The sequence below is a fragment of the Lynx canadensis genome, chromosome B3, assembly GCF_007474595.2.
Source record: "Lynx canadensis isolate LIC74 chromosome B3, mLynCan4.pri.v2, whole genome shotgun sequence".
NCBI classification, from domain to species: Eukaryota; Metazoa; Chordata; class Mammalia; order Carnivora; family Felidae; genus Lynx; species Lynx canadensis.
The window spans coordinates 141,234,414-141,249,754 of record NC_044308.2 but is presented as its reverse complement, the minus strand read 5'-3'; the positions used below and the strand labels follow the sequence as shown (position 1 = coordinate 141,249,754).

Sequence of the window (15,341 nt, the reverse complement as noted above, 5' to 3'; positions counted from 1 at the left end):
GGCCACAATCTCCCCCGTCTCAGGAGGCCACGAACTTGATCTGTTAGTGAATTATTTTCCCGAGACGGCAGTTCTCATTGTTACGCGAGTGAAGTCATACGAAGAAGAATAAAGTAAGTCAAAGCTTCGATCTTCGAACAAAGGGAAGTACTACCATGGAAAGGGATTTACAGCCTCACGGGCAACCCTGGGGCTACTGTACAGACTCTGCGGTCTGCCCATCGGGGTGACTGTGGCACAGACGCGGCACACACTTCCTTCGAGCTGAGCCGTGCTGAGCACTTGGAGAGCTCACTGCCTACCAGCGTGGCCTGTTTCTTGCTGCACCGCCATTCCCGTCGCTGGGCCAACAGCACGAAGTTAGGTGCCCAAAGCTCAGAACATTGAACCCTAAGGTTCAGACAGCTGACCTTGGGGGGGAAACATCACTTACTACTTAAAAGTTAGAATGCCCTGAGTCCTGTCTGCTTCGAGCCTGTAGGAGGACAGCAAGCCAAAATAACGTGAAGCGGCCTTTTACACACAGAGGAGGTTTGTGTCAGATCCGTCCGGTCTGAAAGATCCCCCAACTGAACCATGGCTACTGAGTGCCAGCTACCCAGCGGCAGGTGCACATGTACCAACACGGCTCTCTCCCGAAGGAAAGCAGCGACCCAGAGCCTCTGATGGGCCCACTTCTCCACCTCCCCACCTCCAGTTCCACTGTCCTGTAATTAACTGCTTACAAGGCGGGAAAGTCATGGCCCGTTCCATGTGGGGGATGCCACCCCACTCACCAGCTTTCTTATGACCTTTGTTTTATTTCTCGGCGTGACCCTCTGGCTTTATACCGTGATTTACTTTTACTTATGAACACAATATTATATTAAAAAAAACACATCAGATCTCACTATGAAAAGAAACTATTCTCTTAGAGGAAGTTTCATAAAACTTTACTCTTAATCAAGAAAAGAAACTCACAGGCAGGCCTCTTGCATTGTTTTTTTTCCCTAATTTTTTTTAAAAATAGACGTTTTGGAAGTCTGAAGTTTTATATAAAGCAACGACTTCAAATGTACCCTTTAGGGTATAGTAGTCATCAGATTTATTTTTGGAAAGCTGAGTAGGTCAAGAATACCTAAAATAACTTAGTTTCTATTTAAAATTCCCTAATGACTTTGTAACTTAGAAGGAGAAAAACAGTACTTAAAAAGATTATTCAAGGGGCGCCTGGGTGGCTCGGTTGGTTAAGTGTACGATTTCGGCTCAGGTCCTGATATCACAGCTCATGAGTTCGAGCCCCGTGTTGGGCTCTGTGCTGACAGCTTGGAGCCTGGAAGCTGCTTCAGGTTCTGTGTCTCCCTATCTCTCTGCTCCTCCCGTGCTCACACTCTGTCTCTTTGCCCCTCCCCAACTCACGATCTCTCTCTCTCTCTCTCTCTCTCAAACATAAATAAACATTTTTAAAAAAGATTCTTTGAGATGTATCCGTGTATGGTATCAGAGGGTAGCTACACTTGTGGTGAGCAGGGCGTAAGGTACAAATTGTACACCTGAAATTAACGTAACATTGTAACATCACGTAGCAACTATGCTCAGATACAAGAATTACAGAAAACATGTCAACGTTGTCCACAAGTATATCTCACATAGAGCTGGTGACGATTACCCTGAAGGAAGAAGAAATACATTTTTTCCTACAGACATGGGAAAATGTAGCCAAGGACTTGAGAGAAAACTAGCATATGTGACATCAGACAGTACCCTCTCCTGACTCCAGGAAAAACATGGAAAGTGTGAAATAATTCGTTAAATCCGAGCAAACAAACAAACAAACAAACAAAGCTAATTTTAAAGGGACATTTACATAGCAGTGTGATCTGCAATGTTTTAAGTAAAGGAATTTGACAGCCAAGATGAATTCTGTTTTCTAAAGTTAGCCACAAGGAGCGGGGATCTGGTAAAAGATGAGGAAGGTCTATGGGCTGAAAGTGGACATCAGGCAACCGAGTACGATTAGCAGGAAACTTTTATGAGGCGTCGTACTTGCAAAATTTTAAGAGGAGGGTCACTACAAAGTTACTTCAAACACAAATAGTGCTTTCTTATATTTCACTCACGGGCGTCACAGGGAAATGAAATGATTTAAATTTGCCAGAAACCAGGGGCGCCTGGGCTCGGTCGGTTAAGCATCCGACTTCGGCTCAGGTCATGATCTCGTGTGGTTCGTGGGTTCAAGCCCCGCGTCAGGCTCTGTGCTGACAGCTCAGAGCCTGGAGCCTGCTTCAGATTCTGTGTCTCCCTCTCTCTCTCTGAGCCTCCCCCGCTTGTGTTGGCACGCTCTCTCTCTCCCTGTCTCTCTCAAAAATAAACATTAAAAAAAAATGTTTTAGGGGCGCCTGGGTGGCTCAGTCGGTTAAGCATCCGACTTCGGCTCAGGTCATCATCTCGCGGTTCATGGGTTCGAGCCCCCTGTCAGGCTCTATGCTGACAGCTCAGAGCCTGAAGCCTGCTTTGGATTCCGTGTCTCCCTCTCTCTCTAACCCTCCCCTGCTTGTGCTCTGTCTCTCTGTCTCTCTCTGAAAACTAAATAAACATTTAAAAAGTTAAAAAAAAATAAATTTGCCAGAAACCCACGAGATACAGACTCTGTAGCTGGCTACGCTCTCCTGGACAGCAGAGCAGGACATTCAAAGGACACAGCAGGCTGTGCCCGGAAGGAGCTTCCTAGCTTGCGGGTTCTGAGCTCCTCAGGGAAGGGCCTGCCCCTTGGGGGCCCCCAGTCCTGGGCAGAGCTTCGCTGTGGCATAGGATCATTAACTGGTGGCTGTGCCGAACAGAATGGCAGCACAGAAGCTGAGTACCCGGAAAGAGAGGAGAGTTGTCAGAAAGTTTCTGGGTGGAACAGACTCCCAGGCGCCCAGAGGATCATGGGGGTTTCCTTGTGCTCGGCTCTGCCTTGCAAGATAAACCTGTGCTCCCAGCGGTGGCCCCTGGATGGCTCCCTCCTTGACTCCACAAGCATGTCCTGGCCACCTGCACATGTAACCACAGGCTAACGATCCCCTCATGTCAAGCCAAAGATAACTAAATAAAGTTAAAGACCCTGTCCCGCCTCGTGTGATGGTTTGGGCAATGCTGAGAGCCCTTCCCTGATCTTTGGAGGTTCTGTCGCTGTTGAGGAGGGCCTGCATCCGCCAGGGCAAGCGTCCTCCGCGAGACCGAGTCTAGCGCTGCCCCCGTGCCTCTACGGCGCCCACCTTTGGTAGGTCCTTTCCTGTTCAGCGCCGCCTGCTGTTCCTCCGTGATGTTCAGCCGCCGGACCACGTCGGCCAGCGCCGATTTGAGCAGCTGGATATCGTCTTCTTGCATCTGGACGCGCTGCTCCAGGGAGGCAATGCGGTCCGTCACCTCCATGCTACTCGCGGCGGAAGCGCTGTCATCTAAACCAAAGGAGAGGAACACGTGACTCTCGAGTGCCCCCCGGAGGGATGGGACCGACCCGCACGCCCGGAGCGTATTGCTGGGGCACGGTACCGTTCAGAGCCTGGAGGCCGCTGCTCTCGTGCAGAAACCACGGGCCGCCTCGTGCGACACAGAACTACAACGTCTCACTCTGCTCTAGTCTTTAGTGATTCTGCTCGTGCTTTTCATTTCCTCTTAGCTGAGGTTTTATTTCTTATTTTTTAAAGTTTTTTTTTTTTAACATTATTTACGATTGAGAGACAGAGAGAGACAGAGCGTGAGCAGGGGAGGGGCCGAGAGACGGGGAGACCCAGAATCCGAAGCAGGCTCCAGGCTCCCAGCTGTCAGCACAGAGCCCGATGCTGATGCGGGGCTCGAACTCACGGACCGCGAGATCATGACCCGAGCAGAAGTCGGACGCTTAACCGACTCAGCCACTCACGCGCCCCTCTTAGCTGAGGTTTTAAGCGCTATTGTATTATTCTAGACACGGGCCAATGCATGTTCTTTCCCATGACATTTGGAGACCTCAGAGGTAGAGGAGGGACCAGCGTGCATCTCCCCTCACATGGCAGAAATCCACCCCCCGCCCCCATCACCGTCTCGCTTTTGTTCTGACCATGCTAACTGAAGGGCTGGCCAGATAATCCCAAGACAACACTATCTCCTGAAACCAATGTTACACTATATGTCAACTAGAAGTTATTTTTTTTAATGTTTATTTTTGAGAGAGAGAGAGAGAGAGAGAGAGAGAGAGAGAGACGGACGCAGAATCCGAAGCAGGCTCCAGGCCCCAAGCTGTCAGCACAGAGCTGGACGCGGGGCTCAAACCCACGAACTGTGAGATCATGACCTGAGCCAAGGTTGGACACTTAACCGACTGGGCCACCCAGGCGCCCCACCTAACTGGAATTTAAATAAAAAATTTGGGGAAAAAAAGGCTTGGGGCACCCCAGTACCTCAGTCAGTTAAGTGTCCCAACTCTTGGTTTCAGCTCAGGTCATGATCCCATGGTTTTTTGAGTTTGAACCCCACATCAGGCTCTGCGCTGACAGCGGGGAACCTGGTTGAGATTCTCTCTCTCTCCATCTCTTTCTGCCTGCCCCTCCCCTGCTCACATTCTCTCTCTCTCTCTCTCGTGATAAATAAATAAACTTAAAAATGATGACTTCGCCACATAGTTGAAGTTAAAACCATTGTCGTGATGTATTATCTTTCCCACATAAAATAGCCTTAACACAGCACTTCTCAGACACTGTGGCCTCAGGACTCCTTTACATTAGCAACACTTACTGGGGACCACAAATAACTTTTGTTTGTGTGAATTGTGCCTATCAGTATCTGCTGTGCTGAAAATTAAAACAGCATTTTATAAATATGTAAGCATGACTTAGCTACAAAGAACAAAAGTATCACATATTAAGTAGCCCATTTTTATGGAAAAACTGCTATCTTTTTAAAAACGAAAATAATTTTGTGAAAGGATTGACATCTTTGACTGTTTAAAAATTTTCTTTCATGGCTGACTTACTAGCGAAGAACCAGATTTGTTTATGTATTCAGTCTGCTGTGATGTGTTATTTTGGTTGAAGTATATAAAGAACATTTGGCCTCACACTGACACGCAGTAGGGAAAGGAAGAAGTATTTTAATAGCCCCTTCAGATACTTATGGATAATCTTTGTTATTCGATGAAAACATGATAGATGGTAACGTTATAAAAGTTAGCTGCAATGCGGAATCTAAGACCACATAAATAAGATTTTTTACTTCGTTAAAATAACAGAAGAAAACAAAACGAGACTACACCATCTATCAGTCATGCCTGTTAAGGGCCGGCTAGTCTGACAAAGTAACATGAGCTGTCTGCTAAGCACCCCGTGACCTCGATGGCAATCCCAGCCTCTCGTACGGAGCTGTTAATCGCCAGTTCCTTACCAAGGCCTCCCGTGTCCCATAAGGTCTCCTGGCCTCTGCAAACCCATTTCACATCGTCCCTTCTTTCCCTCATGCTTCAGTCACACTGACCTCTCTCTCTTTGGTATCTGCTGTTGCCTTTGCTTGAAACATTTCTTAACAAGCTTTTTTTGCTTGTTCTGTTTTCTGTTCTTAGGTGTCGGCTCAAACAGAGCTCTTCAGAGAACCTTCCTAACAACCTTACCTAAGGCTGGTGCTCCGATCACGTCAACCTTATTTATTCCTTTCATAGCATTACTGTGCTCTTGCTTGATTATCTTCTACATCCCAACTATAAAACGTAAGTACCACAGAGTTGCGCCTGTTTCCAGGTAGGACAGACCCCTTGTGGACAGCACCTTCCTGCAGAAGGCAATTTTAAGCCTGGAAATTACACAAAAAGCAACTACTTGAAGGTACTGGAGAGGAGACACAGGTATATAAACTCTGGTGGGGAGTTTACACTCACTTGGAAAAATATACAAGAAACTCCTTTCCATGGCTTTTAGCCAGAGTTAAATGGTACTCGCGGTGGGGTTAAGGGTACATGTGGGAAACCCCCACAGCCATTTTGTGCTAAGAAAGCCAAAACGTGAAGTCCAAAAACTGTGACCACTGAAGAGAGTGGGGAAATCCCAGAAGGGAAGAAGCCAGAGCGGGGGGATTCCCAAACTCTGTCTATCCCATCTCTGGCTGACCTGCGGATCACACCCGCACAGAACAGAGTCAAGTGTTACAGCTAAGGGCAGAAGATCAGAACTGAGACCGGAGGCACTGCCCAAGAAGCAGTTAGCAGTTCAAGTCCAGCCGAGAAAAGCGGCCGCTAAGACAAAGGAAAGAACACTTCTTAGAGGAAAATCATGGAATACAAAATCCCCACAACCTAAGATTCATAATGTCCAGGATATAATCCAAAATTACTCAACATACTTAAGAATCAACAAGCGGAACACATTCTCAAGAGAAAAGAAAATAAATGGAGTCCAACTCCAGGATGAACAAAATATTGGAACTAACAGATACGGAAAATGAGGTTATTTCCAGTGAATGAAAATTTCAGTGGAGAAGTGGGAATTACTGGCAGAGAAACAGAAACAATGTAAAAATGAACCAAATGGAAATTTCAGAACTGAAGAACACATTTTCGGAAGAGTTCACCGAACGGGTGCAGCTGCATGGACGTGATGGAGGAAAGACACGTAAACCTGAGGATGGGGCAAGAGGAAGTATCCAGGGTAAAGAACACAGAGATAAGAATTGGGGGAAAAAAAAATTAACCAAGTCCCTTGGGGATTTGTTAGACGACCTCAACCAGTCCAATGTACATTAAGTTGGAACAGAAGAAGAAAGAGGACAAGGCAAAAAAAAAATCTGAAATATAAAGGACTCCCCCCCAGTCCTAAATTTGATGAAGGACAGAAACAGAAAACAACAAAATGTTTAACAAATTCCAAGCAAAATAAACACAAAGAAACTCACCTCAAGGTATATCGTAATCAAACTGCTGAAAACTAGATTAAGGGCACATACTGAAAGCAGCACGAGCAAACTGACATGGTCTATACTGGGCAAGGACCATGGATGGAGACTAGAAGAGAATGCAACATCTCTAAAGTACGGAATGGAAAAATCCAATCCGGAATTCTATATCCAGCAAAAGTAGCCTCTAACAGTGAAGGTTTAAAAAAAAAAAAAGCATTTTCAGATAAATGGAAACTGAAAGAATTCATTGCCAGCAGATCTATGTTCTAAGAAGTCCCACAGCAAGTTCTTCAGGGTAAAGGGAGATTATAGAAGATGGAAACTCAGATACTCAAGAAAGAATGAAAATCACTGGAAGTGATAAGTATCTGAATGAGTTCAAGACTTTTTTTTTCTTTTTGCAGTTTCCTGTTAATGTTCTTAAAAACCTTTAAATTTTTAAAGATGAAAATTATAGGGGCACCTGGGTGGCTCAGTTGGTTAAGCTTCCGACTTCGACTCAGGTCATGATCTCACGTTTCATGAGTTCGAGCCCCGCGTTGGGCTCTGTGTTGACAGCTCCGAGCCTGGAGCCTGCTTTGGCTTCTGTGTCTCCCTCTCTCTCTGCCCCTCCCCTGCTCATGCTCTGTCTCTGTCTCAACTATAAATAAAAACATTAAAAAAAATTAAAAAAAATAAAGATGAAAATTGTTAACACTGGTAAGATTTATAGGTGTGTACATGTAATACATATAACTACCATAACACAAAGGATGGGGAAGATATGGATCTATAAGATTTTAATATTTTATATGAGATTTTAATATTTTACACAAGATTTTAATATTATACATTATTAACTGAAGAGACCTGTGAAAAGTTAAAGATGTATATTGTAATCCCCAGGGAACTACTAAAGAATAATGCAAATAAGTATAGGTGAACAAAAACAACAAAAATATTACATTGAAATTCTATATTCAAATAATCCAAAAGGAGAGAAAAGAAGGAAAGAGGAACAAAAAGTAGACAAATAGAAGAAAAAAAGTAAAATGATAAACCCAAACCTAACATAGCAATAAACACTGGTGTTACATTAATGCACTAATTTCTTTAAACACATCAATTAAAAGTCTGAGAATGTCAGGAAAAAAAAAAAAAAACCAATACCCAACTATAGGCTGTCTACAAGATATATACTTTAAATACAAAGACACAGACAGGCTGAAAATAAATGAATGAAGAAAAGGACATAGCATGCAAACAATAAGCGTAAGAAAGCTAGAGTGGAAATATTAATAATCAGATAACATAGATGCCAAATCAAATGTATTACCAGAGATAAAGAGGACCATTTCATAATGAAAACAGGATCAATTTATCAGAAAGACAATCACAATAACAGAGGTTTAAAATACACGAAGCAAAAATTGACAGAATGAAAGTGGGAAATAGACAATTCCACAATTATTCCTGAAGATTCCATCACTCCTCTCTCAGCAACTGATAGGACAATTAATTTTTAAAAAATCACTCAAGACATAGAAGTTTTGAACAGCATTATAAACCAGTTTGACTTAACTGATATGTATGGAAAACTATACTCAACAATGGCAGTGCACACGATACATTCACCAGGACACATCAGGTTCTGGGCAAAAAAAGCAGACCGGAACAAACTTAAAGACTAGAAGAGTATGTTCTCTGACCACAGTGGCATTAAATTATAAATCAAAAACAAGACCACACGGAAAACCCCTACTATTTGTAAATTAAACAAGATACTTCTAAATAATCATTAAGTCAAAGACAACATCACAGGACAACTTAGAAAATGTTTTTAATTAAACGATAGTGAAAATGTAACATTTCAAAATGTGTGGGACACACAAGGACAAGCTAAAGCAGGTCCTTGAGGAAAATTAATAGCTTTAAGATCTCTTTGTTAGAAGAGGAGACAATCCTCAAATCAATGATTCTCAACTTTCACTAGTAACTAGAAAAAGAAGAGCAAATTAAAACAAAATCTAGCGGGGCGCCTGGGTGGCGCAGTCGGTTAAGCGTCCGACTTCAGCCAGGTCACGATCTCGCGGTCCGTGAGTTCGAGCCCCGCGTCGGGCTCTGGGCTGATGGCTCGGAGCCTGGAGCCTGTTTCCGATTCTGTGTCTCCCTCTCTCTCTGCCCCTCCCCCGTTCATGCTCTGTCTCTCTCTGTCCCAAAAATAAATAAAAAACGTTGAAAAAAAAATTAAAAAAAAAAAAATCAAGCAAGGGGCACCTGGGTGGCTCAGTTGGTTGAGCATCTGACTTCGGCTCAGGTCATGATCTCACAGTCCATGAGTTCGAGCCCCACGTTGGGCTCTGTGCTGACAGCTCAGAGCCTGGAGCCTGCTTTGGATTCTGTGTCCCTCCCTCTCTCTGCCCTTCCCCCCTCATGCTCTGTCTTGCTCTGTCTCTCAAAAATAAATAAATGTTAGAAACGAAATCAAGCAAAAAGAAGAGAAATAAGAAAAGAGATGAAGTCAGTGGGATAAAACATGGACAAACAAAGAAAATCAACCAAATCAGAAGCTGGCTGCTCTCTGAGAACATCGATCAAATGTAAGCTCCATAAAAGCAGAAATCTTTTCTGCTGGTCCACCGAGTTATTCTCCCAATATGTAACACAGGGCAGGAACTCAATAAATATTTGGAAAATGGATGAATAGATGCGTAAATGGGTATCTGGATTTCATCTGGGAAAACAGGAGCAAGCAGGGGTTGGCCTTGGTGGATAAAAACATTTATGTAGAAAGGCAAGAAGAGCCACATTCCAGACAACGGAAACAACTGAAACAAAGACAAGGGAACTGAGAAGCATAAGAAGTACTCAGATAATCATGGCCTTTGAAATTGAAATCTACCGTTTTGTAATTTCTGCTTACTGGATATAAATCTGTCATGCCCCTAAATTCAAGTTCTGTCGACGTTCTAAGTAACAGATAATAGTTTCGTACACAAACATTTTTCAAGTGTGTCTATGGTACTTCTGAGACAGAATAACGGGTATTAAATGCTGGACAACCCAAAGAACTCTTCAAGCATTCACATACATGTAGAACTTAACAGATCCTATGAGGGAAACACTGTATAACTCTTTAAAAACACGTCACAGACCTCTCTCTCCCAAGAAATCAAACTTGAGGTAAGAATTGGCAAATCATCTTTTCTCACACTCCTTGCCTTCCAAGAACTACATATTCCATTCTCTACGCTCCTAAAGTAGGATTCGTATTGTTTCCGTTGGGAATACTGGTGACTATGTCTTTTTCTTTCTGTCTCTCCCAGTTGATGGAGACATAGAAAGAACTTTTTAAAACCCAACAGTCAGAAAACAATCCGATTAAAAAATAGGCAAAAGAGTTCATTGACACTTTGGTAAACTGCAAACAGGCACATGAAAAGATGTTCAGTGTCACCGGCCATTGGGGAAATGCAAATTCAAACCACAATGAGACAAGATATCACTACACGCCCATTAGAATGGCCAAAATACAAACTACTGACCAAACAAGATGCAGAGAGAATATGGGGCACATGAAACCCTCTTACGTTGCTGGTGGGCACATAAAATGGTACGCTTGCTCTGGAAAAATGGTTTTGCGGTTTCTTACAAAGTTAAATATACACATAGCGCATGACCCAGACTCACCAGAGAAACGGACACCCACATTCATAAAAAGCCTGTACACAAAAGTTGGAAGCGGTAAAAACTGCAGCCAACTCAAATGTCCTTCAACTGGTGACCGCATAAACCGTGCCACCTCCGTAGAGTAATAAAAAGGAAGCTAACTACTGATACAGTGGTTTGGGTGGATCTGGAGGGTATTACGCCGAGCGAAGGAAGCCAGTCTCCGAAGGTTATGTGCTGTGTTATTCCATTTATGCGATATTTTCCAAAAGACAAAGCTACAGTGAAGGAGAACAGATCGGGGGTTACCAAAAGTTGGGGTAAGGGCACAGCACTCCAGAGTTTTGGGGAATGACGGAAACGTTCCGCATCCTGACAGCGGCGGTGGGTTACACGAATCTATATTGTGTTAAGATACGTAGAGCGGTCTCCAAAGAGCAGATTTGTTGAATGTTAACGTAGAAAATAAAATAACTTTTGGGGAGTCCAAAGGAGATGTGGTCTACCCATTGGCTTTGTCAGTTAGGGGTTGCTATTTGGATTGTTGAGGCTGGTGGCTATTACGCCTTGAGACCTGAGCAAAGACATATTCCAATGAGAACACCTGCGGCTCACTGGAAAGAGACTGTCCCTAAGGTCTACACCGCTTCTTGCGAACAGACAGCAGTTCTGTGTGATTTCTCCTTCTGTCCCTTGACCTGGATGGGAAAGCAGGGAAGTCCCACTTCATCAGGGCAAGCCAAGTGGAAGGGAGAAGTTGGGGGGGGTGGTGTGGATATAAAGGTAGGTTAGCTCTGTCTGCCCCCTGAGAAGCAAGGCAAGAGCTGAATAAAATCTTTCAAAGGGAGGGCCAGCCCGGGTAGCAACTGTCGCACGGGGACCTCAGGAAGAAGGATCGGGTGAAGCCATTCCAGAGCCAAAGTAGAGTTGGAGAGGACTTCCAGAAGAGGGATTCGCGCTAGTCACCAGGAGTGCGGACGCTGGAGTCAGGTCACAGGGGTTCAAATCCCAGCCCTGCCACTTCCCAGCTGTGTGACACAGGGCAAGTTATTGTATCTCCACGTGCCTCAGTTTCCCCACTTGTAAGACAGGGACAACAACAGTTGTCTACCTCAGCAGGTTGCTGTACTATTCAATTAGTTAATATACGTAGAGCTCTTAGGATGTATTTTTGCATATTGTAAATGCTTTGTAAATAAATGCAGGCTACAATCAGCCTACAGTCGTTGTTATTGTTAATTATTATCACTGATAAAAATCACCAAAGTTAACCTTTCCTTCAAAATCCCCATGTGTTGTCTGAACACTGTTATGCAAAATAGCACTAAAAAATTAATTAGAGGGGCATCTGGGTGACTCAATCGGTTGAGCATCCGACTTCAGCTCAGGTCATAATCTTGCGGTTAGTGAGTTTGAGCCCCACATCGGGCTCTGTGCTGACAGCGTGGAGCCTGCTTCAGATCTTCTGTCCCCCTTTCTCTGCCCCTCCCTTGCTTACCCTCTCTCAAAAATAAATAAATATTAAAAAAAATCAATTGGAAATTAGTGTTTTATGAATAAAACATGTTTTCCAAGTCATAAAAGAATCTGGCACGTAGAGTCGTGCATTTCTGTGAGTCGGGGGCTGTTTTGCGTAGACAGCAGCTGTGAGAGACAGTGCACATTGGCTGTGGGGGCCGGCACAGCCCTGAAAAGGACAAAGTTGGCTGCTACCACACCACCTTGCATAGACACACCCCCACACACATCTAAAAATTTACAATGGAAAATAGGATCACTGTGGCCTCAGCGTGCTCTATAGATGGCTTTCATAAAAGTGCAGAAATCAGATTCCATTTTAATTATACTGCCAAATTTGTACAGGAAAAAAAACCCCTAATTTTAATATTTTACCTAAAATAAAAACCTCCCCAAACCCAAAGCACAAAACTCCGACCACCTCAATATCTACCTTCAAATACAAGTGATTACAAACCGAAAGGTCCAGGGGCACCTGGGTGGCTCAGTCGGTTAAGTGTCCAACTTAAGCTCAGGTCACGATCTCATGGTTTGTGGGTTCGAGCCCTGCGTCGGGCTCTGTGCTGACAGCTTGGAGCCTGGAGCCTGCTTCGGATTCTGTGGCTCCCTCCCTCTCTGCCCTGCTCGCACTCTGTCTCTCTCTTTCTCAAAAATGAATAAACATTAAAGAGAAAAATTTTAAGCACTGAAGACCTGTCTGCTTAAGAGAACCTCTATTTGCAAGACTTGCTGAAGTGGTCCCCGTGACGTAATCCCAGTGCTCTGAAAATCCTGACGGAACTGCCACCCTAACTAACCTGTATGGATTGTCTCACTTCTGCTCCTCAGGTAGCTACTCTCAGGAACAGACTGGAGGACTTCTTGGGAGCAGTGTCAGCTGTCTGTAGTTCTTAACCTTCGTGGGTATAGAAAAGGCCAGTGTTGTTCAACTGACTTTACAGATTCAAATTCAGCTCGCGAAGAAACTGGCGAAAGGAAAAACAAAACCCAAAGCTTGGTCTAACCAACACAAACCATTTCCAGCCCCTGAACATCTCCCAGCATTCTGGGGCACGAGATGGGAGAGGGGATCTGAATTCCATCAAAGAAAAACCTTATCCGATTGGCAATTCAGATGATTAACCCCCCTAGCAAGTTATGTATGTTATTGTTTTTTAAGATTTTTAAAGTTTATTTACTTGAGAGAGAGAGTGCGCACATACAGCAGGGCAGGGCAGATAGGGGGAGGGGGAGAGAGAGAGAGAGAGAGAGAGAGAGAGAGAGAGAGAGAGAATATCCCAAGCAGGCTCCGCACTGTTAGCACAGAGCTTGATGTGGGGCTTGAACTCGTGAACTGTGAGATGACCTGAGCCAAAATCAAGAGTCAGAAGCTTACCTGACTGAGCCACCCAGGTGCCCCAAGTTATGTGATTGATTGATTGATTGATTTTAATGTTTACTTATTTTTGAGAGAAAGACAGCGCATGAGTGGAGGAGGGGCAGAGAGAGAGGGAGACACAGAATCCGAAGCAGCTCCAGGCTCCAAGCTGTCAGCGCAGAGCCCGATATGGGGCTCGAACTCACGGACCGCGAGATCATGACCCGAGCCGAGGTCAGATGCTCAACCAACGGAGCCACCCAGTTATATATTTTAAAGTAATGTTCATTCTTGTAGCTTGTAGCCCCAAAATGTACCCACGGAGGTCATTAAAACAGTGCTAGCAACTGAATAGCTTTATCTTTTTTTCAAAGTGTTTGCATTCTTGTCCAGCATCACTGCACCTTGTGGAGTTAGAGGGAGGTTTGAAAAAGACAATATTCTTTGTATTTTCACCTCTGGGGCTTTTTTAAACTTCTGGATGAACTGGAACTTTCAGGACTGTGCACCTGCTCGTTCCCTGAGGAAGGCGCGGGGATCTGGTTACACACGACAGGCGGGGCGTCCCTTATCTCAGCCTCAGGAAACTAACTGTCCTCGATCAGGCTGCACAGGCTGACAGAACGGGCAAAGCGACAGACGAGATTTAATCTGACGCAGAACCAAACCCACGCTGGCGTGAAGTCCGTAACGCAGCTGTCTTAGCGGGCTAAGGGCTCCGCGAGTTCCTCTGCACCCTAGACCAGCGACGGACCTTCTCAGGGCTACAGATCCCAGCCTCGTGATGGCATTTTGTCGAGGGCCAAACACGGTTCAGAAAACCAGTTCTCAGGAAGGCTGGCAATCCGCGTCACCTGTTCTCGGCTGCCTGGGCCCTGGGACTCCAGGAAGAGCACGGCTCTGGGGTTCAGATTGTGGAGGGTTCAATCCCTGGGCCCGTCGCTTCGCCGTGCAGTCTTGGCGAATGGCTCGACCGCTCCCGGAAGAATACTGCCCGTCTCCGGAAGTCCTTGTGAGGGTAGGTGGTAACGTACACGAGCATCTAACACAGTGATGGCAGACAGGTGCTCGACACAAAGGGCAGTGTGGTGTCGCCGTAGCTCGCCGTTGTGACTACCGTTGTTCGTAGCAGCCGAAAGCAAACACCGGCCTTCAGTGAGATCAGCGTTCACGACAGTTGCTGAACAAATTCTGTAAGTGCTTGGTCCACGAGAGAGGCCTGCGCTGGCGTAAAAGCAAGCCCTCCCGTGATGGCACACGATTCGTGGTCAGAGGGTGGACCACGCATCACACCCACACCTCCCTCTCTGACTTGAGTCTCCCGAGGAGCCGAATGCCAGCTTCTGAGTTTCAAGTGATGTCACAGATCCAGGTAGGTCCTCCATCACCTCCGGTTCCAGGGACAAGAAGATGACCTTGTGGCTCTTCCCTGGCCCTAGACCTCCGAGTAGCCACGCGTGGATGCAACTTCTAGCTTAAACTCCTGTTTCACGGTAAAAAGTGGCGTAAAAAGATCAAGCGACTTGACTGTTTGATTCTATGTAAAAGAGCAGAAAAGCGCATTTCGTCCTCTGTTCATATGACTACCTCATCATCTAGAGAGAAACAGGCTCTTGGCTCTACATGCTCTGGTGATACGAAGATGCTGGTGTCTGCGTCATGCTCCTGGAAGTCAAAGGGGACTATTAATTTCCAACAGTTAACCTAGAGTCTGTCCCTTTTATCTTGAGATGTTCTCTCTGTTAATTATTTAAAACAATAAGGATGGGGGCACCTGGGTGGCACAGTCGGTGAAGCGCCCAACTCTTGACTTCGGCTCCGGTCACGATCTCACGGTTCGTGGGTTCGAGCCCCGCGTCGGGCTCTGTGCTGACCGCTCGGAGCCTGGAGCCCGCTTCGGATTCTGCGTCCCCCTCTCTCTCTGCCCCTCCCCTGC

The 15,341-nt window shown here is 45.3% G+C and overlaps 1 protein-coding gene across 7 annotated transcripts in view; it reads right to left on the bottom strand.

The window, feature by feature from the left end:
• EML1 (EMAP like 1) overlaps positions 1-15,341 on the bottom strand; it is a 169,898-nt gene that overhangs the window by 58,620 nt on the left and 95,937 nt on the right. For 6 of the 7 annotated variants that reach the window (XM_030319948.1, XM_030319950.1, XM_030319951.1 and 3 more), the window contains exon 2: positions 3,240-3,422. In XM_030319948.1, coding sequence (XP_030175808.1) covers positions 3,240-3,422 — 183 coding nt within the window. Of the gene's footprint in view, positions 1-3,239; positions 3,423-15,341 lie in introns of those variants that run through there. The other variant, XM_030319953.1, reaches the window with a different exon arrangement.